Source organism: Nyctereutes procyonoides, unplaced genomic scaffold (genome assembly GCF_905146905.1).
Source record: "Nyctereutes procyonoides isolate TBG_1078 unplaced genomic scaffold, NYPRO_anot_genome, whole genome shotgun sequence".
NCBI classification, from domain to species: domain Eukaryota; kingdom Metazoa; phylum Chordata; class Mammalia; order Carnivora; family Canidae; genus Nyctereutes; species Nyctereutes procyonoides.
In genome coordinates this window covers 3,333,879-3,360,595 of record NW_026575024.1, presented here as the reverse complement: position 1 = coordinate 3,360,595, position 26,717 = coordinate 3,333,879, and the positions used below count along the sequence as shown (strand labels likewise).

General features: G+C 54.2%; 1 protein-coding gene across 7 annotated transcripts in view; it reads left to right on the top strand.

Annotated features, from left to right (window-relative positions):
* Positions 1 to 26,717, top strand: part of PHACTR3 (phosphatase and actin regulator 3) — a 213,045-nt gene that overhangs the window by 152,666 nt on the left and 33,662 nt on the right. For all 7 annotated transcript variants that reach the window (XM_055308034.1, XM_055308068.1, XM_055308054.1 and 4 more), the window contains one exon: positions 23,447 to 23,600. In XM_055308034.1, the coding sequence (XP_055164009.1) occupies positions 23,447 to 23,600 (154 nt within the window). The remainder of the gene's footprint in view (positions 1 to 23,446; positions 23,601 to 26,717) is intronic.

The following is a 26,717-nucleotide window of genomic DNA, read 5'->3' as shown; positions in this document are numbered from 1 at the left end:
AGGTCACACATGTCCCACCTGGGAGTGGGGAGGTGGCTGTGGGGTGTCATCTATGCTTTGTCCTCAGCTTGCCTTCTGCTCCCTTGTCACTACAACACTTGACGTTACCTTGGGCAGGCGTTCATATGTCCAAGCCTCAGCTTCTTAATCTTCTCAAAATACTCCATCTATTCAGCTGAAGCATCTTATTTGCTTTTATTCTTTCATTTACTTATTAACTTGAGGAATGATTCTCAGGTGCCTGGTTCTTGAGTCCTTTTCATTGATTACTTAAAGTGAGGGATGCCACAGTCCTTCAAGACTCAAGTGACAGTATCTCTGTTTCACAGTAACTAAGGAACTGGGAGTTGACATGCCCACATCATTCAGGTACCAAAAAGTAAAATGAGGTTCATGTCCCGATTCATCCTGCTCCAGAGTGTTTGGCTGGCTGTGAACCATCACCCAGGATGATGCAAATCAAGCAACACTTGGTGAATCTAAAGGATTTTTTCATTGGGTGGTGTATTTGTGGGGGGCCCCCATGGATCAGGACTGCATCCCAGTGTCATAGTAGATGATGAAGGACTATGGTGAGCATACTAAGATCAACCAGAGTCTTTGACCCTCCAGGGAATCATTTGGAAAGCAAGCACTTTGGCATGCAGCCAGACTCCTGATGGTATTCACATGGGGCAGCATCTCATTTCTGTGTGTGTTCGGTTTCCTTCGCTGGACATTTGGAGTTGATGTCATTTTGGAATATAGCTGAGATTGGTGGAATCTGGAGCCAAACAACCAAAAAAGAATTCTTGAGACGTCTTTTGTGAAAAATGGTGAACAGAGCCCATGGGCAGGAAGAGCTTCTGTCCTGGGGGTTATGTGGAGTGACTCAATGTCCTTTTTAATTTCTCCTTTCATCTCCTATTTGACCCATTCATTGTTTAGTAGCATGTTATTTAACCTCCATGTGTTTGAGTTCTTCCCAGAGTTTTCTCTTCTGGTTGACTTGTAGTTTCATAGCATCGTGGTCAGAAAAGATGCCTGGTATGATTGATCCTTTTGAGTTTATCGAGACTTGTTTTGTGGCCTAATATGTGATCTATTCTCGAAGAATGTCCCATGTGCACTTGAAAAGAATGTGTATTCTGCTGTTTTAGCATAGAATGTTCTGAATATATCTGTTAAATCCACCTGGTCCAGTGTATCATTGAAAGTCACTGTTTCCTAGTTGACTTTCCATTTGGATAGTCTGTCCATTCATGTAAGTGGGATGTTAAAGTCCCTTATTATTATGTTATCCATTAATTCCTTTCTATTTTGTTTTATGTATTTTAGTGCTCCCATGTTGGGTGTGTAAATATTTCTTTTAAAATTTTATTTATTCATGAGAGACACAGAAAGAGAGAGGCAGAGACAGAGGCAGAGGGAGAAGCAGACTCCATGCAAGGAGCCCGATGTGGGACTTGATCCTGGGACCGCGGGATCACGACCCCAGCTGAAGGCAGATGCTCAACCGCTGAGTCACCCAGTCGTCCCAGGTGTGGAAATATTTACAATTGTCATATCTTCTCTTTGGATTGTCCCCTTTTTGATTATATAATGTCTTTACCTCTTGTTACAGTTCTTGTTTTAAAGTCTATTTTGTCTAAGTATTGCTACCCCAGCTTTCTTATCACATCCCTTCACTTTTAATCTGCATATGTGTTTAGGTCTGAAATGAGTCTCTTGTGGGCGCTATATAGAGGGGTCTTGTTTGTTTTATCCATTCTATCACCCTATGTCTTTTGGTTGGAGCATTAAGTCCATTTACATTCAGTGTAATGATTGATGGTATGTATTTATTTTGTTACTTGTTACTTTGTTACTTCTTTCACGGGTGTTTTTATAGTTCCCCTCTCTTCCTTTCTTGTTCTCTTTTCTCATGATTATGTGACTTTTTTTTTTAGTGATATACTTGGATTCCTTTCTCTTCATTGTTTGCATATCTATTACTTGTTTTTGATTTGTGGCTACCATTCAGTTTGTATATAACCTCTTCTGCATATAGCAGATTATATTAAGTTGATGGTCACTTAACTTGAACCCATTCTTTACTTCTTTCCCCATCATGTCTTAAGTATATGGTGCCATACTTTACATGCTTTTATTTTGTAAGTCCCTTGACTCATTTTTTACAGACATTTTTATTGCTTTTGTGCTTCCTACTTTACTTTTACCATGGTCTTTCTTTTCCACTTGAAGAGTCCCCTTTAACATTTCTTGTAGGGCTGGTTTAGCAGTGACGAATTCCTTTAATCTTTGTTTGTCTGGGAAACTTTTTATGTTTCTTTCTTATTCTGAATGATAGCCTTTCTGGATATACTTGGCTGCAGATTTTTCCCTCTCAGCATTTTGAATATAGAATTCTCTTCTGGCCTGTAGAGTTAATACTGAAAAATCAGTTGTTAGCCTTAGGGGTTTTCCCTGTGTATGTAACTGTCTTCTTTTCTCTTGCTGTTTTAAAATTCTCTATTACCCCTTTTTGTTATTTTAGTTACTGTGTGTCTTGGTGTGGTCCTCTTTGGGTTGATTTTCTTGGGGGATTTTTGTGCCTCCTGGATCTGGATGTCTGTTTCTTTTCTCAGATTATGGAAGTTTTCAGCTATTATTTCTTCAAATAAATTTTCTACCTCCTTTTCTCTCTCTTTTCCTTCAGGGATCTCTATAATGTGAATGTTACTCTGCTTGATAGTGTCACTGAGTTCTCTGAATCAGTTCTCATTTTACATATTTTTCTTTTTTTCTCTCACTCAGCTTGATTACTTTCCATGACTCTGTCTTCTGGGCTGCTGATTTGTTATTTTGCTTCCCTTAGCCTGCTGTTTATTTCATCTAGTGTATTTTATTTTCATTTGTTGCGTTCTTCATCTCCGATTGGTTCTTTTTTAAATCTCTTTGTTAAGGGTCTTGCTGAGATCCTCCACTCTTAAGTTCAATGAGTGTCTTTATGATCATTAAATTATCTCTCAGAGATAGATAATTTTTGTTTTTTTTTTGCTTAGGTTTCTTCTTGTGGTTTTGTCCTCATCTTTTACTTGGAAAATAGTCCTCTGTGACCTCATTTTGTCTAACTCTCTTTATCAATGTTACAAAAGTCTGCCTGTTTACTGCTCTTGACCATAGTGCCCTTATGAAGAAGAGGTCCTGTGGTACCCTGTAGTGCAGTGTCCCTTGTTCCCCAGAACCTGATACTTCAGGGGTGTCTCCTATGTGTTGCATGTACCCTACTGTTGTGGCTGAGCCATTTTTTCCTTTAGTCCAGTCACCTGCAGTGACTCTCTTTGCTTGCTGTGGGCAGTGTTTGCTACCTGTGTAATTAGAGGGACAGTCTGGGGACTCCTCAGGCTTGAACTGAGTCAGACCAGGCATTTGCCAGGGATACAGTAGCACTAAACTGCAGAGCACCCTCCCCTTGTTGTTCCCTGAGATGCTTTTGTTGGTGGGCGGGGCCTATAATCAGACCAGCTGTCTGCCCCCAGCCCACTATCAGGGGTCTGTGGTGTGATTGGTGTGTATGGTTATCTTTCCCTCTCCTTAGGGGCAGGAGTCTATTTGGAATAGTTCTGGCCCCTGTCAGGGTTGCGTGCTCCCAGGCTTGTGGTACCACTTTGGATGGGCTCTGGCCAAGAGCATACTAGAAGGTGTGGATCCACAAAGCAATCGGGGTGAGATGCAGTGTTAGCAAGGTTTGCATTGGTCTTCTGGGGGAGGAGACCTGCAACCTGTAGGGGGTGAATCCTCTGAAGTATGGTGGGGGATGGGCATGGGTAAGCAAGTGCTGTGCTGGTTCCCTTGAGTGGCAGTGCGTTTTTGCTGTGGGGCAGGGGAGGGAGATGGCTCCTGCCAGTTCCTTTGCTCCTGATAGAGTCTCCCTGAAATCTCTGTCCCTCTAGAACATGCTCTGAGATGAGTAAATAACATGCCCTCCAGTATGCCCTAGGAGTTTTTCAAACTGCTGCTTCTATACTGCATCTCCATGGACTGTTTGTTGTGCTGTCCCTTTAAGGGCAGGGACTCAGTTTCCTCTTGCCTGTTGATTTTTTTTAAAATTACAGGTTTTAAGTCCCACTTCTTGTAAGAACTCAAGAAATTCAGCCTTTCTGGTTTTCAAAGCCAGATATTATGGTGAATCCTCTTCCCTGTGCAGGCTCCCTGGTGTGATAGTCTTCTTCTGCTCTGGGCCTCTCTGGGTCCCTCCTTCCCATAGACACACCTGTGATCCGTTTAGCTCCCCACATGTTTCTGCCCTTCCTACCCTCTTTGACTTGGCCGCTTTTCTACATTTAGTGGGGGAGTTTGTTTTGCCAGTCTTTGGATTTTCTGCGTTATTTACACTGATGTGAGTGTTATCTAGTTGTGCCGATGGGAGGAGGTGAGCTTAGGGTTCTCCTACTTTGCCATCTTCCCAGCAATCCCTACCTTTTGTGGTTTTAATTCAGAATTTTTTATAATTTCATTTGCCCTCCCTTCTTTATATATCAGTTATACTTTTTCTTTGTGGTTGTCTTTGAGTTTATATGTATTATATATTATACACATAATCCAAGTCCACTTTTAAGTTAACACTAGACCACAGAATGCGTGAGTAATGAGATCATCCTGATTCCTTCTTCTGTCCTTTGTATCATTGCTGTCACTCTCTTCGCTTCCATAAAAGCACATATATATACAGATAAGGTATGTACATAAGCACACGAGTATATGATAAATACAGAAGTATATGTAGTTGAATACATTGTTGCTACTATTTTGAATAAAGTGTTGTCTGTTATATAAATTAGGAAATAGAATAATAAAAGTTTTTCTATCAACAGATAGGATATCTGTTTCCTCTTTGATGCTCTTCCTTTCTTTATGCAGATCCAAGTTTCTGGTCTACATTATTTTCCTTCCCTAAAAGATTATTTTAACATCTCATGCAAGACAGATCTAGATGCAACAAATCCCTCTGATTTTTGTTTGTCTCACTAAGTCTTTGCTTCTCCTTCACCTTTGAATGATAATTTCTCACTTTCTGTAAAATTCTAGGTTGGTGTGTTTTTTTTTATCCAAATACTTTCAATACTTTATTTCACTCTGTTCTTGCTTGCATGGTTTCTGACGAGAAGCTGGGTAGAAATGTTTTCTTAGTTCTGTAAATGTTTTTTCTTTTTGCTTCCTACAGGATATTTTTTCTTTATTTTTGATTTTCTGTGGTTTGAAAATGTTATGCCAAACCATAGTTATTGTTGTTGTCTTGGCATGTACCCTGCTTGATGTTCTCTGGGATTCTGGGATCTGTGGTTTGGTGTCTGACATTAATTTGAAGAAATTGTCTGACATTATTTCAAAGATTTTTTTTCTGTTCTTTCCTCTTTCTTCTCCTGGTATTCCCATTCTGTGAATGCTACCTCTTTTGTAATTGTCAGTCAATCCTTGGATATTCTGACCTCTTGTTTTGTTTTAGGTTTTTTTTCTCTGCTTTTTAGTTTTTAAAGTTTCTGTTGAGATGTTCTCAAGTTCAGAGATTTTCCTTAGCTGTGACCATTCTACTAATCAGCCCATCAAAGGCATTCTTCAGTGTTACAGTGTTGTTGTTGTTGTTGTTTTTTTTTATCTCTAGCATTTTTATGATTCTTTCATAGAATTTCTGTCTCTGCTGATGTTGCTTGTCTGTTCTTGCATGCCATCTGCTTTATCCATTAGCGCCCTTAGCAGGTTAGTCAGGGTTGTTTTAAATTCCTGGTCTGACGATCCCAGTGTCCCTGCCACACCTGGTTTTACTGTTCCCTCCCTTCCAATTGTGATTTTGCCTTTTGGTGTGCTATGTCACATTTTCCTGCTAGCTGGACCTGACGCCCCGGGGCAAAGGAGCTGCTGTGAACGGGGCTTTGGTTATGTGGAGGGGAGGCTCAGGGAGGGCAGATGGCCTGGTCTCACTGTTTCCGTGAGCCGGGCCTCTGGACTGGGAGCCTCACAAGTGTTTCCCACCTCGGGTGGGACCGGATGGCTCTCGTGGGCTGGAGTTGGGTGTCTCCCTTCCACTAAGTCTGTTAGGCTCTGATGACACCCCAGTGGGTTAGACTCAAGTGAACTGGTTTCCCCAGCGGGAGACCTTGTTGGGGAGAATGGAGTGTTCTGGGCTGTTTCAGATGGCCTCCTCCCCGTCCCCTGCTGGAAGGAAGCAGGAGGGATCCTTCTTCAGACACTCACCTTGGGAACCTGGTCGAGCTCCTGGTGGTAAAACTCACAGTACTGCGGGGGCCCCTCTGACTGGGCCCCGTTTTAACTCTCACACTTGTCCACCTGAGCCTCCAGGAAGTCCTCAATTCCGCTCAGGTTTCCCACCCCGGCGCTGGCCCCCTCGAGGCCTCCGCCCACTGCGTGTCTGCTCTGGGCAGCCGTGACTCTGTGTCTACCTGACTGTCTCCGTTCTTGGGGGCAGTGGTTGGCCCTGTGTCCTCTCCTCTCCCACAGATCCTAGAAGAGTTGATTTCTCAATCTATTCAGGTTTTTACTTGCTGTTAGGACGGAGTGGTGACTTCAGGATCTTATAGGCAGACCCAGAAAGCACATTTTGCTCACTCAGGTGAATTTTACAAGGAACAGTTTTTATGCCTTGCCACACCAAGATTCAATTCAACTGTGAAAAAGTTTGTTTTTTCTCTTTTCTCCTATCCTGAACTCGGACCGCATCTATCTTCCTTGTCCACTGTCCGTGCGGTGGCCCTGTGGATGGCACCTAGTGGGTGCTCAGGAGATGGCTCAGCAAGGGGGAGGGGCTGCACAGCAAGCAGCGCTGCAGGAGGAGGAGTTAGCAGTGTTGGGGTGCTCCCAGAGCTCTCCCAGCAACCTGGGCCACTTGTCCCTTCCTGCAGACAGTTCTTGCCCTGGGCATGCACCACAGCAAATCCACAGAGCAGGACATGCAGGCACGTCTCAGCCATGGTCCACGTTGTGATGGAGCAGGTCTCCCACTCCCCTCACGTGGGGTGTCTTAGTCTGTTCGGCCTGCTGTGACAAATACCATAGACTCGGCGGCTTCAACAACATTTATTTCCTCACAGTTCTGGAGGCTGGCAAGGCCAAGACCAAGGTGCCAGCAGCTGTAGGGTCTCGTGAGGGCTGCTTCCTGGTTAGCAGATGGCTGTTTTCTTGCTGTGTCCTCACGTGGTGGAGGGACGGAGGGAGGAACATGCTGTCTGGTGTGTGTTTCGAAAAGGCTCAAATCCCATCACAGGGGCTCCACCCTCATGACCTAAGCACCTCCCAGAGGCCCCACCTCCCAACACTTCCCCAGACATTGAGTCTGGAGCATCAGCAATTTCATGGTTGAGGGCTGGCTGTGCGATGAGCCTTCTTCTCCGGGTTTACTCTGTGTGCAGAGAGACTTTTGTAGGGCTGCAACCTCTCTACGTGTCAGGATGTATCCCTTGTAGCTCTGTGACCTTAGATGACTCCATTAACCTCTCTGTGCTTCAGAAACACCATCTGTAAAGTAGGAGTGATAAGGAGGTTATTCTGATGATTAGAAGGGACCCAGTGGAGTCCTGACTCTTTGTGCTCAAACTGGTGTGGCAACAATAACCAGCATCGTCACCATCATCGATGAGCGGGCAAGATCAGGGGAGAGCCTGAGTGCCACCACGCATAGGGTCTGAAAGAGCTTTGCCTCCAATTTTGTCAGCATTCTGTAGCTGATATGTTCCTTGTTCCCTCGGCCAGTTCGTTAGTTTAACCGGAGTGTCTGTGTCCCTGCGGCCAAACAGGCATGTCCTCCGTTGGGAAGGGTAAGCCATACATTTGTGTCATTGGATGTGGCTTTCAGATGGAACAAGGACACAGAGAATCGGCAATTGCTGGGTGCCCATTTGGCAGGATGGGCTGAGTGGCCCTTTGCCCCAAGAGGGTCTCCGGTGGCACCTGCTGTGAACCACCTGTCTCTGACCAGGAGAGGAGGACTCTCAGGTCATGGCGTCCTTGTCTATAACTCATGGAGACAGTTGGGCCTCCCTGGCCAGGTTTCCAGGGGACTGATGAGCTGTCACCTGTGACCATCTGCAGGGCTCACGTGGTGGCTGGTGTCATCTGTGTCCTCACTGCTCCTTTTTATGTGGAAACGTGAAGGAGTGTAGTGTAGGTCAGAGCCCCCGGACCCTGATGCCCATCACCTTGTAACAGCAGGCATCTTGGATTCCTTGATTTCATGTCCTTGACACCTGACACTTGCCTGTGAGGCACCAGGCCTGCCCTGAACATCGTGGCGGTGGACAGGGCCTCTGGGAGGAGGTGGAGGGGGCACAGCCCTCTGGCTCTTGCTCAGGATGTAACCAGTATAGGACGTAACTTGTCCACCTTGCCCCTGCCCTGATGCTACTTGCAGTGCTGTTGTGTGTCGCCCCGTCTCCAAACCCCACACGTCTGCTCCCTTCTGCTCCCACATGTTGCAAACTGTACCAGCAGGGGGCGCTTATCAGCTTGTCAGTGAGGTCAGTAACAGCAGCCCCCGGGGGTGACTGGTCCCCGGCTGTGCTCAGCACCGGGTGGTGGCTGACGGAACCCTGGCAGTAATCTGTGGGGCCTCATTACCCCAAATGCTGTTCTTTGTGGACAGTGAAGGTCCACAGAGAAGCCCGAGGGGACAGACGGTGGAGTCGGTCTGCAGCCCTGGTACCTTGGACTCCAAAGCAACACAAGACAATGTGTGGCGAACCAGGGAGGGGAGGTATGTGCTTTCGTGCGCTTTGGTGTCACCACAGATTGAAGTGACCTCCCTAAAGAGCCGTTGCAGTTATCAGTGTTTGTGCTCTGTCTTCTGGCAGCAAAGCCGGGGGAACCTGTCCCCCAGTATCCCGGCGCTCATGAGTGATGCTTTATATGCACCAGGGTTGCTCCGCCCTGGTACAAGGGACATTTGGTGCCCAGTGATTCCCTGCAAGGTGGGGATGTCCTGCGCACTGCAGCCGCATCCCTGGCCTTGACACACCCAGTGCCAGGAGCAGCCCATCCCCCGTTGTGACATCCCCAGATGCCTTCAGACAGTGCCCAAGGGCCCCAGAGGGGAGCAGCTGCCTTTGGGAGAAGCACTGGCACCTCTGGACGTTCGCTGTGTAACCGTTGTGATAGGAAAGATGGAAACGCTCCGAGCAGGCGTCAATCAGCGACCAATTACACACATTTATCCCACGTCTGCAGTGAATGCAGGCATTCAGCAGAATGTTCCAGCTCCAGAGCATGAAGTGTGCATCCAAGGTGGTTGTGAGATGACAGAAAGAACTTGAAAATGGTTGCTTTTGTGAATTATGTAAAATAAACTCACCCACGTATGAGCACACAATCAAAGGGGAGAGAATCCGTGAGAAAGCGGGTATTTCCTTACCTAGTGTGATCGGGACCAACCAATTAGGTCGTAGTCAAAACGGCCAATGAAACCACAAATATAAAAGCGGCGTATACGTGCGTTAAACATCTTCAAGGTAAAACAGGAACGCCGAAGGCCTGAGCACACACGAGTGCACACTTCCTGGCCCCAGGCCGGAGCCTCGATGGGGTCTTCTGGCTGGAGCCCCAGGCCCCTGCGGGAAACACGCCCACCCTGCATCATTCGAGGTGTCCAGCTCAAGTTCTAGAAGACGGAGTGGGGGCTGAGGTGCTTCGCAAAGCGATGCGGGTGCTCACTCCTACCCCGTGGTGGTTTCTTTCTGATTCTATTTAGGGGAAGACCGTAAAACCTACAGCCCTCTACTTTCATCTTAATCTGTGCCAAATTACAAAGTGACGTAATCTTCTGGAGCGCCGGAGTGCTTATGGTCTCTCCGGGACGCTCTGGAGGGACTTGCAGAGACGTACATTTACTTTGTACTCGTTAGAAAGTTAAGGATAACAGGCACGGGTGTAGGTCTTACTCTTTGTTCCTTTCCTAAGCAGATTTGGAAAGAACCAGCTGGGGCTGACGGGGAGGGCAGCACCCGCATGCGAGGGCCGAGCCTCCTCCAAGAGCCTCCTCCAAGAGGTCCACCAGAGTTGCCAGCGGTCCTGGAGAGGGCCGGGGGAGCAGGGGGTGGCCCCCTGGCTGGGTGCAGATGCGGGGAGAGCATCTCCCGCAGGCACACGGGCACGCAGGAGCTGGGAGGGCCTCTGTGCTCCTCTGGATCGTTGTCCCCGGGTGGGGGAGACCGCGTCTGGCCGGCCTCTTCCCCATCAGGTGATGTTGTGAATGCATCCCCGGGAGAAAGTCCTGGAAGTAGGTGCCAGGTTGGTACGTGTGTGCCTTTTGCACATTGGCCCAGTGTGAGGAGAGCACCGTGTGGGCTGTGCTGACGGCCCCCTCCGGGGAGACCAGGAAGCACCTGTTCCCTGCTGCACCTTCGTGAATCCAGTCCTGGGAGCGGGAGGGGCAGCGGGAGGAGGGACGCTCCCCACTCTCCAGGATGCGAGGGTTTGCATGCGGGTCTAAGACCCTCGGTGTATTTCCGCCGGCTGTGCTGCTTGGCCTTCCAGAAGAGCCTGTCCTTCTTTATCATCTGCAAATAGACAGAGGCCACTTTTGGGAAGGCACCTCCCTGCCTTGAGGCCTCAGTGTCACATGGAGCAGGTGGTAAGAACTTGCCAGGTGCAGGGGGGGGGGGGCAACGTCATGGGGAGGGCAGAGGAGGCCTCCTCGGGGGTTTGAAGGATGAAGGAGCATTTGCCGGGTGGGTGAAGTCTCAGACACGGCAAACGGGGGTGGACTTGGGAAGCTGGCGTGGGGGCGGGGGCCCGGCCTGTGCGCCAGAGGGTCTGTGTTGTGGAGCAAAGAGTTAGCTCTTACTTTCTCTCACTTTCCGGGTCCCCAGGTGACCCGACAAGCCCAAGGATACCTGACACGGCGTCACCAGCCAATCGCGTTGGGTGCAAAAAAATCACCACGATTGTCACATCACCTCTGGTTTGGAAAGACCAGAAATGAGCAATAAACACTTGAGAGCCCAAGTGTAGTGAGGCTTGAGGGGACCCTGGCAACTCAGCCTGGGGGGGCTGTCCCAGGAGGAAGTGATCCCGGGGCGGCTCCAGGGAAGCTCCCTCCCCTGCCCGATCCTGCCACCCGAGCTGCGGCCCCTGGGGTGGGGGCAGTTCTGGGGAGCTGTGTGAGCGGGGGCGCACCCATTGGACTCTTGGGCCGCCCGATGTCCTGAGCAGACGAGGGAGGCATCGCGTCCGTGATCGCCTTGTGAATCCACAGGATGAGTCAAACCGAGATAGAGCCCCTGTGACCTCCCACAGGTGGTGACCGTCAGGGGCTCGGCTTTACCCCGAGGACAGGGCGACTCTCAGTGGACTGTGACCAGCTTGGCCTGTAGCACCAATGATGTAAAGAGCAGTTCATACGGTTTTCTGAGGTGCACCCCAGTAGCAGGGGATAAGTACACCCCAGTGTTTGTACGTTGCCTGTACACACATCCTCAGACGTGTGCAACAATAGTAGCAGGAGGAGGAAGAAGGACACGGAATAGCCTCTGTAAGAATTAACCTCTCCTGTGGCCGCCTGACCTACGGCACCCCGAGAGTCGGCATGTCTGAGCCCACAGGTGGGCTGGGGGGTGACTCTGATGCACGTTGTCCAGGGTTCATCCTTGGTGTAAAATAGTGTAAGAGCTAGAATTTTTTTTTTAAAGCTTCTTAAGCATGTCCCAGCTCTGGGCCGAGGACTCGAAGAGCAAACTAGACTGTCCAAGGAGCTCCCTGCTAACGTTGCAAAGCTGCCTTTCGGCGTAGAGGCAGGGGGTCCGGAGAGGGCGTCTGGGTGAGAAATCCTGAGACCTCGGGCTGGACAGATGTGGACGTGGGTGTGGGGAGAGCAGTTCCTGCCCTGCCTGAGCTGAAAGAAGAGGTGACCCTCTCCGCGGGCTCCGGGATCCTCTCCCGGGGGACACGTCTGAGAAAAGCAAAAGCTGAACTGAACCGTTAGTTGAAGAATATTGTAAATACAGCAGAGGGCAGATTGGAACCTCCTTGTGGTGAGTCCTGTGAAGTCCCCGGTACTGAGTTAGGGCTCGGCTGGCCTCCCTGCAGAGCACCTGGGCCCTGGCACCCCGGCCGTTGCCCCCGCAGATGCCAGGTGGCACCGCAGATGGTCGCTGGGAGGCAGGATGCTGGGAGGGGAGGCCTTTGGGACAACCTGGCACCGAGTGGCCCCATGGGGAGGGACTCCCAGGCCCGGTGATGACCTACAGCCACTGAGCCGCATTTTCTTTGGGACGTTACTTCCTGCCATGGTGGTTTTCCAGGCACTTCTGTGCAGACCACCACCCGACCCCTGTGGCAGCCTGGTGGGGTGCAGGGACTGCTGCTGTCCCATCTTGAGGCGATCAAGGCAAAGAAGGGAAGAAGGAAGGTGGCGCTCTGAGCACAGGTCTCCTTGGCTCTGGGGGTGTGACTGTCACCCCACCATTCATGAGCAAACTCCCGCTGTGCTGTGGGTGCGGTGGTACAAGCAGGCTCCAGTCTGCAGGCGGCCCCACAGGTGGGGGAGGAAGGACCCCGAGAGGCCATTTCCGGATTGAAGGGTGAGTCCCGGACTTGTGCGTCCTGCAGCCTCAGCCCTTGGGCCAGCTGTGTGCTCCGATGCCCCGGTGTGCGTCCCACGCTGGAGGAGGTGCATCGATACTGCGGACCCGTTGGTCCTGACCGCTGTTTTGGGAAGGTGCCCGGGCTGTGGCAGGGTGTGGGTGGTGGGAGGAAGATGGGGGGCGTGAGGGGGCCCTGGCCCGGTGTGGGGGGAGGTGAGGAGCTGACGGGGTGCAGCAGCCGGCTCAGGCTGCCCCGACCACATGCTGGACACGGGGCGTCTCCGACATCACGTATTCCTCCTCTCGTGGCTCTGGAGGCCCGAGACCTGGTCGGTGCCGGGGCCGTTTCCTGGCTTGCAGACAGCCACCCTGTCTCCTGTCCTCCCGGGTCCTTTCCCCGGTGAGCACAAGGGGAGGCTTGGCAACTTCGGGGTCTCCTCTCTTCTAAGGACACCGGGGTGATCCGACCAGGGCCTCTGAACTTCGTTCCCTCTGGAGGCCCCGTCTCCTGACCCAGGCACACGTCGGGGTAGGGCTCCCAGCCATGGATTTCGGGGGGAGGGCACCGTTCAGTCCATAGCACTGGGGCGGGGGAGACGGAGTCAGAGAGGAGAAGTGGGCAGGAGTGGAGGTGGCGGGGCCCCTGGCTCCGAGAGACTTCAGGGGAGAGGAAGGATCCCCTGCCCGGCTCATGGTCAACCAGGAACCCCACCGTCACTCAAGAGCATTTATTGAGCACCTCTTGCATGCATGGTGAGTGAGGCCAAGTGATGTCTGGCGGAGACAAGTGTTGGGTGTCCCTGGATGATCCTCAGAGCTACTTGCACTTGTTTTCCATGCTCCCCCTTCATCCCCTACTTCCAACGACACCCAGGTGGTGCGTGACGTTTCTGTTCCCTCACGCAGGTCATCAAACCTCATGCAGTCTCTCAGCCCCAAAGGCCGTTGGTTCAGAGACGTGGATATCCTCGCCCCGTGGTGATGGAGGCTTCTAGGTGACTCTCTGTTTCGCCCGCTTGTCCCCCAGGGGTGGCTGGTCCCCTGCAGCTGGGGGGGGGCCCTGGGAGCTCTGCTGTCACTGTGTAGGGCCTTGGGGCGCTCCCTTCTAGAGAGCCTCAGTTTCCCCTCAGAAGGGCGTGGCCTCCTCCCTTGGACAGTTAGCCCAAGGCCCTGTGGGGCCAGGATGGAGACGAGCCACACGCGCATGGAGACGGTGCGGGTCAGATATAAGAGTTTCACTGGTCGTCTTGCTGCCAAACAAACTGCCGTACTCGGTGGTTTTAGGTAAGATGAGTTATCATCTTGCAGTCCCGAGGTCGCTTGGGGCCAAGCTGAAGTTGTCAGCTGGCTCTGCGCCTTCTGAGGACGCGCGAGGACATCTGCCTTCTTGGGGTCGGGAAGTGGACATCTTGATGGCCTTGGTTCTGCTGACCGCAGGGTCCTTTCTCTTTGTTTCTCTCTTTCCCTCCCTCCCTCTCTCCCTTGCTTCCTCCTCTCCTCTCCTCTCCTCTCCTCTCCTCTCCTCTCCTCTCCTCTCCTCTCCTCTCCTCTCCTCTCCTCTCCTCTCCTCTCCTCTCCTCTCCTCTCCTCTCCTCTCCTCTCCTCTCCTCTCCTCTCCTCTCCTCTCCTCTCCTCTCCTCTCCTCTCCTCTCCCTCCCTCCCTCCCTCCCTCCCTCCCTCCCTTCCTTTCTTCCTTCCTTCCTGGGCTGAGTGGTTGCCATTCCCCCTGCACCCCATTTCTGTACCATTCTGGACCCCGTGCCCAGCACACAGTAGGCCGTCCGCGGAGACAGAGGTCATGTGACTGGGCTGCTACCCTGTCTCACTGGTGACAAGCCGAAGGCCAGGAGCTGAAGCGGCTGGTTCGGCCACACGGCCAGGTTGCGGTGGCCCGAGGCACAGGCCCCAGCTCCCACCCCCTCCCACTGAGCACGGCTGCTGGAGGAAGCAGAGCACCCTTGCTTCTTCCTGAAGTCGGACCTCAAAGAGCCCTGGGGATGTGGAGACGTGGGGTGCACAGAGTCACCCGCTTAGAATTGCAGGACGAGCGCACGGTTGCCCCTGTTGTTTGAGGAAGGGCTCGGCGCTGCTGCTTCTGCTTCGGGCCTGGGCAGAGCAGGGGTAGCTGCCCTTCCACCAGAAGCAGCTGTGAAACTGGACTGGGTGTCCAGAAACTGGACTCGGGGGCCCTGTGCAGCGGTGCGGGAGGCCGTCCTTGGGAGACGGGGGATGCGCAGGGTGACCCCACACTGGTCGTCCGGCTTTCTGCCTGGGCCTCTCCCTGTGGGGGTGCAGGAGGGGGCCTCCGCGCGGCCAGGAGGCTGAGGAGGCCCTGGGCCGTGGAGGCAGCTGGAATCTGTAGACAGGGAATTGGGGCAGATGAGCTGGGCGACGGGGTCCCCGTACGTGTGCATGGAGATTCAGTGAGCTGGGGGCCGGTGCACCCAGCAGGCAGAAATCCACGAGGCTTGGCGCTGGTTGCTGGTGGGAGAGAGGCCTGGGCCATGAGGCTGGGCGTCGGGCCGCAGGGGGACCCAGCCCAGGCCCCGGACAGACCTGGACGAGTACAAGGGATGGTCTCCCGCAGGCCGGGAAAGCCCAAGCCCTAGGCGCAGGGGGCGCGGCCTGAAGGACCCGGTCAAGGCCACCGGACCTGCAGTTGTACGTTCGTGCTCTTAAGGGCCACGATGAAGGAACAGACGGAGCATCTTAGAGAAGCAGACCGTAGAGGGAGCTGAATGCAAGTTCTAGGGACAGAGTGTACAGTGGCTAAAACGATGCCAAGTGGCCCCCTAGGGTCGCCGCTTGTGCCAGGACAGGCTACGGGCCTTTCTCATGCGGGGGACCCCTGCCATCCTCGCCTGTCTCCTGGCACCCAGCCTCCTTGCTCCTTCTCCCATGCATCAGCTCGTGGGGCCCAAGCCCACCGGGTGCCGGGATCCCCGGGTTGGGCCGGGTTAGCCGTGTGAGGGTGCAGGTGCCTCCTCGGCGCGCAGGCTTGAGCATCTCCGTTATTACGTCCTTAGGATAAATTCCAAAGTGCTTCTTATTGAGAAGCGATCTCATGGCGACTGTATCTATAATTGCAGAGCTTTGCAGCCGTATGTGGTTACGTATCTGCGGCCCCTGTTACGTTTCCGCCTCCTTCCCAGGAGGGCACCGAGACCCTGGCTCTGGAAGCCACCGCAAGGCAGGGAAGCCGGCGGAGGGGGGGTCGGGAGCACCTGTCAGAGCTCTCGTCAGCCCTGCTTTGGCTCCGGCGTCTCCGTCCCCCACGACTGGGCTGGGAGTACAGGAGGGGGGACCGTCCCTGCCGCTTTGGTGAAAGAGCAAAAACCAACACCTAGCTGTCCCTTCCTGGGAGTCTGGCTCAGCAGGTGGCAGGTTATGTGACTGTCGTGCTCTGGGATAATCTGTGGCCCTGAAGGGGCAGGAGCTGGATTGGTTCACCTGGATTGGTTGCCAGGTGTGTGCATGGGACCATGCAGGGCACGGAGCCGGCGACGGCGTGATCCCACTCTCACTGCGGGCAGCCCGGGTGGCTCAGCGGTTTAACGCCACCTTCAGCCCAGGGTGTGATCCTGGAGTCCCAGGATCGAGTCCTGCGTCAGGCTCCCTGCCTGGAGCCTGCTTCTCCCTCTGCCTGTGTCTCTGCCTCTCTCTCTCTGTGTCTCTCATGAATAAGTAAATAAAATCTTAAAAAAAAAAAAAGAAAGAAAACTGAAGCGAGAGAAGTCCAGTGTGTAGAAGTAGGTCTGGAAGGGGACCTAACACACACAGTGGTGGTTTCTTCCGGAGGTGAGATGTGGCCGGGAAGGGGATCCGTTCCCTCCTAATAGGACTTTCAGCTTAAGCTGCTGGCGACAAGTCCCCATTACTTCTGTCGCCGGGCGAGTGAACATCCATACTTGCACCTGTTGGAGGCTCGGACTTGCGCAGCCCCTCGTCCGTGAGCCTCACCGTCACGGGGTCACGGGTGTGGCCCCTTCACGCTCTAAGGGGCAGGCTCCCCGCAGGCCTGGGGTGCTCCACGGATGGGATCCTGCGGTTTTCCCTTAAGCTTCTGACCTGGGAAATCCCGGGGATTTGCCTTTCGAAGCCTAAGCCACCTCGTGTCCCCGTTGGTCGTGGTGTATTACCGTTTTTTGTAAATTCTCGGGTTTGATTTGCTAAAACTGTTGATGATTTTATATCCGTGTTCGTGAGATCTGTCAGCCTTTCAGTTTTTCTTCGACTCCAGTATCTCTTCTGGTTTTAACGCCACTAAATCCTAGCTTCGTAGCGTGGGCTTTAGAGGGCTCTCCTTTTTTTCAACTTTCTGAGATAATTTGTACAGCATTGGTATTATTTATTATATACTTCATCGTCAGGGCCTCCAGCTGGGCCTGCAGGGGGCGTTTTCGTCTGTGGGGGAAGGTTTTTGTGTGTGTGTGGGGGGGGAAGGTTTTTAACTACAAATTCAATCTTTTTTAGTAGATAAAGGTCTATTCTGGTTTTATATTTCTTCTCGAGTGAACCTTGGTGGTTTGAGTAGAACCCGATGGAGGTCTCACCTGTCTTCCTTCCCCATGTTGATGACTTCTCCCCCTTCCCTTTCCCTCCCCCTCCCTCCCTTCCCTCTGTCCCCTCCTTTTCCCCCCCTTTCTCTCCCCCCCCCATAAGTCTGTCCAGAGTTTTATCAATTTTATTGCTCTTCTCCAAGAACCAGCTTTTGGGGGATCCCCGGGTGGCTCAGTGGTTCGGTGCCTGCCTTTGGCCCAGGGCACGATCCTGGGGTCCCGGGATCGAATCCCGCGTCGGGCTCCCAGCGTGGAGCCTGCTTCTCCCTCCTCCTATGTCTCTGCCTCTCTCTCTCTCTCTACATCTATCATAAATAAATAAATAAATAAATAAATAAATAAATAAATAAATAAATAAATAAATAAATAAATAAAATCTATCTTTAAGAAAAACAAAACAAAAAAGCCAAAACAAAACAAAAGAACCAGCTTTTGGTTTCAATTTTTTTTTCTTCATTACGTTCGTTCTCGCTTTCACTGGTCTCTGCTCTGATCGTTATGATTCCTTCTACTTCCTCGGGTTTAATTGGTTCTTCTTTCTCTGGTTTCTTGAGATGGAATCTGAGGTCGTTGGTTCGAAGGCTTTCTCCTTTCCGAAGACAGCCGCTTAATGCTGTAAAATCTCCCCAAACGCCATTTCGATAGGTTGTTGCATTTTTATTTACTTCAAAATATTTTCTAATTTCCCTTTTGGTTTCTTCTTGGCCCTGTGGATTATTCCAAAGATTTTTATGCAGTTTCCAAAGATCTGGGGACTTTTCTGGAGATCTTTTTGTTGCCAGCGCCCAGTCTCCTTTCAGTCCGGTCGGAGAGCACGTTTTATACGCCCGGAATACTTTTAAGTTCATGAAGACTGCAGTGGTTATCTGAGAAGCGCGGCCCGGCGGCTTGAGGTGGTGCGTTGCCCATGTGGGGTTTCTAGAAACGCCCGTCAGACCCAGCTGCTTGAAGGTGGTGTCCGTGTCTTCCACTTCCTTGCCCACTTCATCTGCTTTTTCTTCCAGCTCCTTTGCTCCTCCTTGGAGCGAAGCTCCAGCTCTACCTGTCTCTGCTCCCGGCCCGTCAGGTTTGCTCCGTGGTTTCGAGCCTCTGCTCGGCTCACGGATGCTGGCATCTTCCAGCCGCCTGTGAAGTTACCCCGCTACGGCTCCGGGGCAATCCCTTCACCCCGGCTCGGATCTGGGCTGGGAATCCTGCCCCTCGGCTCCCCCGGGCCCGGGCCTAGCGAGCCCCACCCATCCCCTTGCCCTTCTCGTCCACGAAACCTTCACCTGCACGACGAATGTCCCGTCGGCAGCGTCTCGCTCCGTCCTGCTTTGTTGTCCACCCGAGAGCCGCGGCCTCTGAGGAGGGCGCTCGCACTACTTGCACTTGACCGTGATCCTTACTGAGGTTTAAATGCAGCCTCTGGTACGACCCAGGGCTCCGGTTCTGCGCCTGGGCGGCCCGCTGCTCCCCAGGCCCCGCTGCAGACTCGGGTCTCCCCCGTTTCTCCTTCTCAGCTCCGGCTGTGTGCCCGGGTCCCCGGGGCACGCGTAGGGCCCACTTTATCTGGTTGCTGGCCTGCCGGCATCGCTGTCCGTTCCAGCATCTTCACTACCATTTCATGTGGCTTGACTTGGTTTCCTTTCCTTCTGGGTGGAGAAGCTGGTGCGCGTTCCCCGTCTCGGCCGGGAGCGGAATCCACGCCTCACTGTCGCTTCGGAGGCGGGGGCCCATCTCCCTGCACAGGCCTTCGATGGAGTGAAGCCGGCTCTGCGACCCACGGCTGGGCTGCGGGGGGCAGCTTTCAGGTCCCAGCTCCGGTGCCGCCTCCTCCAGGAGGTCTTTCCCCGTCTCTAGCTCACGCCCCCTTCCTCTGTGGCTTCTCCTGCCCGGCGCCGTCTAAGTCAGCGGCACTTTCTGAGTGTGTATACGGGAAAAATTGAACAAGGGACAGTGTTCTCCGTGGATGAGCCTAGCAGATTGGTTTTTCCCTTTGAGTGAAAATGTCTCCAGCTCCTGGGATGGCCACAGTTCAGGACAGACCCAGGCCACGGGTAGTTTGGCAGTGTCATGTGCACGCACACGTAGAAGGCACACATCATGCGTTTCTGGTCATTACGGGCACCTGTTTGCACATTTCCCGCCCTTGCCTGCCCAGGCTCCGCAGGCACATGCTGCATGGCCCTCGCTTTGGTGCCAGGTGTGCAGCTGATGCAGGATCGCAGGTGCCTGGCTGAGCTGAGCAGACCCTTGACTGTTGGGGCTGAGAGCGTGGCCTCCGAGGTCAGGTCCAGGTCACGTGTTGATCCTGTCACCTCAGCCTGTGTGCTTCAGCAGGAGAGCGAGCACTCAGCTGTGGCCGTGCTGAGTTTGAGATGCCTGAGAGGGACCCAGGTGGGGACACCCCGAAGGAAGTGGGCACAGGAGTCTGGAGCATGGGAGAGAGCGTGTGGCTGCGCAGGGGAATCCCGAGCCCCACCTTCGTGTGTCATGGGACAGAGGAGGTCATGTGGGAAGCAGGTGTACACAGAGCGGTGTGAGGATCGAATCCAGGGCACCCCAACGTGTGGAGCTGGGGAGATGACAAGGAACCAGTAAGGGAGACTGAGGTGTGGCCATCGAGGTGGGAGGAGACCAGACTGGTGTGGTGGCCTGTGGGGAGAGAGAAGGGGGCCTTTCACACAAGAGGGGAATGACAGATGGGTTGAGGTTCTCTAAGAGCATCCTTGTCTCTGCCGGGGTGGGTGCTGGCTGCTGACGGGACAGGGGCCATGGGCATGCCGGGAGTTCCATGTGCAGGTGTGTCATGAGCAGGGCGCATGCAAGGCTGCCTCCCGCTGGAGCCCGGGTTGTGCCACTCGGTGGCCGCCGGGGCCGCTTGGTACCTGGAGAGAGGCAGCAGCACCACCCCGCCTCCTGCCCCCCCACCTGTCAGCTGCGCATTGGAGCGGCGCCACCAGCGTTTGCTGCAGTTGGCCTGGATCTGCAACATCAGGCTTTTACTTTTAATTTACTTAATTTTTTGGCCTCTATGTTGATTTTTTTTTTGTTGGCTTTTTCCAATAAAGAACTCCATAGGATATTGAGCAGGACTGGTCTGAAGATAAATGACTGTGTTGGCCTCGGAAAGACAACATCGTTTTCCACTAATGCACCCAGGGAAAGACATTCTGTGCCGGGCGAGCTCTGACCAGATCGGGCACAGCCAGCCTTGCACCCTTGTGGGGCCTTGTGGGGCCTTGTGGGGCCTTGTGGGGCCTTGTGGGAAGCCAGCCGACGGCTCAGAGGATGGCAGTTCTGGGGGGCCGGGCCCGTCTGCACCACCCAGTGACCGCCAGGTGGCTGGTCTTCGCCATGAATGCAAACTCTTATAGTTCAAGGCTGCTGAGGGGCTGGAGGAGGAGGAGCCTGGCGCTGGAGAGAGAAAACCTTGCTTTCGGAGGTGCAGCCTCTTTTCCTTGGGTAGACACGCCCTGTGTTGCTGCCGCCATTTGGATATTTACAGAGATCTGAAAAAGTAGACCCTGACCATTTTTGCCAACTGTCCTGTTATTTTTTTTTAAGGATTTTTAAAATTATTTATTCATGAAAGACAGAGAGAGGCAGAGACAGAGGCAGAGGGAGAAGCAGGCTCCATGCAGGGAGCCCGATGTGGGACTCGATCCCGGGACCCTGGGCGAAAGGCAGACGCTCAACTGTTGAGCCACCCAGGGGCCCCTCTCCTGTTACTTTTATGGAGGAGGGAATTTTCTACCACATTCGCCGATGTCACTCAACATTGTTCTTCATTTTTAAATAATTATTTTCATATAAGGAAATCATGTTTGTGATAAAAAAATATAATACAGAAGAGCAAAACTAGTGCATAAAATGATCAAATGCTGACCTTTCTCTGCCAGTTTGTATTACATGTATTTGCAAAATCAGACACGTACCCACATACAAATGCATTTCTGTGGATGACGTACGTACTTTTGTGCAAGTTGCTATTACGAGACGTTATAAGCGTCCCGTGAACGTCTTGTTGGCGCTCAGTACCATACATGCCGCCATTTTCAATGGGCTTGCCACGGCCAAGTGGTACGACGTGCCGTGATCTGATAAGTGTCGTCTTGGGGTTTTTGGTTGTGTTTAGTTTCTTGTCTTCATCAATGATGCTGGACGAACACCTTTTCGTGTGGTTTTATGTGCTCATCCCACTCGCTGTGGGAGGCGACTCCTGGAAGTGGGACTTCTGGGTCAGAGCACAGGGAAGCACTTGTGTCCAGTGGCACCTGGGGTGGGGGGAAACTTGCTTGCTCCTGGCAGTCTGGACAGAGAGGCTTCCCGGCCGCTGTTTCTCAGCTTCACATCCCGCTCCAACACATGTGACCTGGGACACGTGTTCATTCACATCGATGCTGATGGTTGCGGGGAGGTGCTGTTCAAATTTATGAAAAGCCTCATTTTAAGCTATTTGTCTTCGAAATTTCCTTTTTTGACTTGTAAGTAACAGAACCTAGTAACCTCTGGACAGGCTGAAGAAGACCTAAAGTCATTCCATAAGCTTCTGCTGTGGCCCTACTGTGTGCACGCTCCCGTGAGTTTCTGCTGTGGCCCTACTGTGCACACTGTGCCTGTAGAGGCTGGGAAAACCGTTTGGTCCTGGCGCAGAGACCCCGTGTGGTGCGAATTCTCATTTACGTCTGGAAATCTCTGATGAAGGGATCTTTTTCCCAGTTAAGAACAAACAGGATTGAAGTTTGTAATAAGAAACCCAAGACATTTGCAATGGGCTTAACAGACTTTCGTTATCAAAAGCTAAAAAGATTAAATCGCGTTCAGGGCCGTTTCATGGTTGAGCACATTTGGTTTCTCTGAAAATGGCAATCCCTGCTCGCCACGTATTAAACCCTTGACATTCATGAAGGATTTGTCCCGAGACCTTTGAGACTCCCTTAATTCACGAATGCCACCAGAGCTTTCGATTTACCCCAGAACACACAGTAAAGACTAACGGAAAAACGCCTGTGACTCCTTCAGGCTCTTTATGATGCCATAAATATGGGGCTCTAGTCATTTATAAAGCTATTAAAACAAATTCAGGCTGGAGCCCTTGCTGCAGTGGTTCGTGGAGTCATTATTTTTCGCTGTCTCTATAAAACACATAGCAAACGAGCTCATATTAGAAATTCAAACCTCAGCCGAGCCCAAATTTCCGTGTCTTACTTTATCCCGAACTTCTGTTAAGCTGTCACGGTATTAGACTCATTTGCTTTGTGTTCTTCGACACTGCGCGTTGGCTTTCTCTGGGAGCCCTTCCTCTCGAGAAATAGCGTTTGCCTCCACCTACGGGAGCGTCCCCGCTGGATGACGGCCTGAGCCCCAGGATTGAAATCCCTATTCCTGGTAGGGCTGCAAGGCCACACACCCGGCGTCGTGCTTCCCGGCTCCCGGCCAGGGCAGTGGGGAGTCGTTCAGAAAGCTCACCGGAGCCACGCACCTCCTCCTAGTGCCCTGATGGATGATCCCTCTCTGCCCACACACACCGCCGAACCCCGCTTCTCTCCGTTTAGACGTTCTGTTCTCTGAGATCTTGCTCAGCTGGTCCTAGACGCGTGTGGAAGTACAGACCAGCCTGGGCCCCAAGGCCCCGGGTCGGCCCCCGCCCCCCGTTCCTTCACTCAGTATTCATTGGGAACCTGCTGCATCTGCACTGACCTGGGGCCCGGGGAGGTGGACAGCCCTGGAGCGTGGTCTCGTGGAGGAGGAATAAAGTAACCGACGGGGAAGGGATCAGATACGGGGGGAGGTAATGGTGTGGCCCGATGGTGATGGGGATGGGGATGGAGCTCGATTGGGCCTCTTCAGGAAGGTTCGAGCGGGCTGTGGGGACAGGACCCCAGATGGTCCAGCAGAGCAGGGTGGCAGGCAGAGGGCAGGCCTGCTGCAGAGGCCCTGAGGTGGGATGTCCTAGGCTCTGAAGGAAGACCCGCGTGGCCGGGGGTGGTCAGCGGGGAGCGTGGACCGTGTGGGGAAGGGGTGGCAGGCGGCTGCTGTGCAGAAAGCAACTAGGTCTCCGTCCACACTCAGAAAAAAGACTGGGTGCCATTAATAAGCACCCCGGGACAACCGTCCCCGGAGGCCTGGGATATTCGATGGCTCGTCCGCCCGCAGAACGCGTGGCCCCTGGGTGGTAACCTCCTTTCTCCCCGTGTCCCCCGCGTCCCCCGCCGGAAGGCACCCCAGGCTGACACTGTGCCCCCGTGGCTCTGGTGCGGACTCCTCCCTCCAGCAGGTGGGTGGCTAGATCAACAAGCCGGCACTTGACTAATACTTGTTTTCTTGTTGTCCCCTCTCTTCGGTGGCTCCCAGGAACGCTGCCAAGGAAATGCAAGAAGGAGCTGCTGGCAGTGAAGCTGAGGAATCGGCCCAGCAAGCAGGAATTGGAAGACAGGAATATTTTCCCCAGGAGGACTGATGAAGAGAGACAGGAAATCCGGCAGCAGATTGAGATGAAACTCTCCAAGTGAGTAGTGGCGCGTCGCCACGAGGCGGGGCTGCGTCCCCCCGCCCCCCGCCGGGGCCGCCCGAGCCCCTCTGAGGCCCTGCCGTCCTTGGGCGCCCGGACAGGGCCCTGACGGTGGCTCCTCACCTGGCCACATGTGCGCCAGGTGAGCCACAACATGCTCTGTTGTGGGCCGGGTGTCCGTGTACCGTCAGGGGCTGAGCAGCAGGCTTGGTCTCTACACATGACGTCCTCCTGTGATGATCAAAACTGTTCCCCCGTCCCCCGGTGGAGAAGCTCTGGTCCCCAGAGGCCAGGCACCCGCCGGAGTGACGGGGGGTGCAGGTGGGGAAGCCTCTGACACAGTGGGGAGGACGCGCCTGGTCGGTGTCCAGGGAGAGGCCACTGCCCCTCCTCCTGGTCATTTTCCGGCAAGGGTTGCACTTAGCATGGCCAGATCTAAGTTTTTCAACAAAAGCTGGAAATCTATTTTGGGGCACAGTATGTGCCCCAGGCTGAGCCCACCTGCTGCCTGGCTGTGCCCTGGAGCCGTGAGCGAGGGTCCCCCCGGGGGTCAGCGGGGCTGGCTGGTGGCAGATGCTCCGCGTCATGGGCCAGGGCAGCGTGGGGCTGTGGGTGTCCGGCTGAGGTCTGCGGGCAGTTCCGCGCCCTGAGGCAGGATGCTTTGTAACGCGGCCCGGACAGGCCTGGCACGGTGCGGTGGTTTCAAGCACTGGATGACTCTCTAGGTTGCTTTCCAGGAACTGGGGTCCCTGGGGCCCAGAACCCAGAGCATGCTGGGCCTCCCAGCTCTCACCTGCGTCCCCTGCCACGGAGCCAGCCCAGAGCTGAGTGTGAACCAGGGGGCTTTTGTGGGGAGTCAGGCCCCTCCAGCAGGGGCCTCTGCTTCCTCCCGTCGTCCCGGGAGTGCAGCGGGATCGTAGCCCCAGGATTGGGGTGCGGGTGTTGGAGAGGACCTGTCAGCGGGGTTCAGTGCCGTAGCTCCGCCGCCCACATGTTGCCATCTCCCCGACCTTCCTCCAGCACCTGTGGGGTCTCGATGGGCTGCACTTGCAGGGACAGTATCCTGGATCCCCTCCAGCCCCCATTCACTCCTTAAACCTAGAAGCTGGTCCCGCAGAGCAGGAAGAGACAGCATCCCGACGGTGAGCTGGACCAGCTGCCCCGGGCCCCGTGCCCAATTGCCTTTGACCCGCTTCTCACTGCCCCCCGCACCCAGGTCCCCTGCAGCAGCCCTGGGAAAATGCAGGTTCCGATGAGGCAGGTGCGGTGGGGCCTGAGGGCCTGGGTTTTAGACAAGCTCCCAGGGATCACCAGTGCTGCTGGTCTGTAGGCCACACGTGGGGTGGCGAGGGTCTCCCAACCTTGGCGCTCCTTTATTTTTTTTTTAAAGATTTTATTCATGAGAGACACAGACATACAGAGAGACAGGCAGAGAGACAGGCAGAGGGAGAAGCAGGCTCCCTGCGGGGAGCCCGATGTGGGACTCGATCCCAGGACCCCGGGGTCACGCCCTGAGCCGAAGGCAGGTGCTCAGCCGCCAAGGCACCCGGGCGGCCCACCTCGGTGGCACTCCTGACGTCTGTGGCCAGATGACTCTGTGGTGGGGCCGTCCTGCGCGTGAGGACACTCAGCAGCGGCACTGGCTTCCACCCAGGAGAGGCTCATGACCTGCCCTCCCCATGCAGCTGTGACAAGCAACACTGTCCCCAGGCACTGCTGCAAGTCCTGTTGGGGGTGGGGGACAGAATCAGTTCTGGTCACGACGCCCTGATCGGAAGGTCGCCCTGGACTTCTCCAGGGGGTCTTTCCTGTGCTGGAGGCCCAGGGCTCTGTGTTCAGTGGTCCAGCCCTGCGTCCGCTCCGAGCCGGGGCGCGTGGGCCCAGGCGTACCCACCTTCCACTGGGATCCTCTACTGAGTGCCTTCGGGGTGGAGGGTGATGCGTGTGTGTGGCTGAAGCCCACACCCTGGGTGCTGTGATTCTCTGCGCCGCGGTTTCCTCGCCTGTAAAACGGGGATGATGCCAGCTGCCAGGCCCGTGGCAGAGGAGGGGCGGGTCTAGCATGGCACATGTTGCCGCAGGCCGCTCGGCTCCCAGCCCGTGTCCTAACGACCCGGACTCACGCAGACCTGCGTTCTGCTCTGCAGTGATGGGCGCGCTGGGGTGCCTCACCCCCAGGTCTTGGTTTTCTCATCTGTTAAGTGGGGTGCTGACCATCCGAGACCATTGTCTGATTCAGGGAGATCCCATGAGGAAGGCGTGTTGCAGAGCCTTAGCCATGCGGCAGGTGCTCGAGGTTGGGCTGCTGACCCCTGGGAGCCAGGACCCCTTCCTGCGTTGGCTCCGAGCTGTGCGGCCGAGGGTGCCCGTGGCACAGACCATTGTCAGGGTGCCTGGTGGTTACCTGGGGCTCCGGAACCCCATGGGGAAGCTGCTTAAAATGCAGATCGATGTGAGCCCCACCCCAACCTCACACCAGAGCATTTTGCCTGATGATGCGTTGAGGGAACCTCCCACCAGGGGCCACGTTAGCCTGATTGGAAGGGGCCTGTGACAGCCATCAAGTGTTTATCACTTGGTCTGCTCATTCAGCAGAGACCGTTCTCTCCTCGAGGGGCAGGCACCGCGGAGGTGCCGGGTGCAGCTCTGGGCGGTGGCGATCACTCTGGCAGTGCGCATTCCTCGAGCTGTGAGGCCGGCACCCACCCGGGTGCTCCGTACGAGGAAGATGCTCCAGGAGCACCCGCGGGAGGCCGGGGGGAGGACTCAGATGCATGAATCCCTAAGGGACGGCGCTATCACGGAGGGAGAGGGGACTGGGGTGCAGGCCACATGCCCCAGGGCAGGGGGAGCGGGGTCAGCCCCGTGCTGCGGGCCGGGCCTCCCGGAGGCCTTCTGAGGGGACGACTGCGGAGACGGCAGGCATCGGTGTGAGCAAGTGCCCTGCGGTCGGTTCGGCTGGGGAAGCGCGACGAGAGTGGACTGTGCCGCGGGACACATCAGAGCCTTTACTGCCACGGCACGTGGGGCACCTCGGCCTTTCCTCCCTGGGCGTCCTTTGTGTGGGGCGGTGCGGGGGAGCCTGAGGGTGCCAGGACGGCCACGTTCACGGCC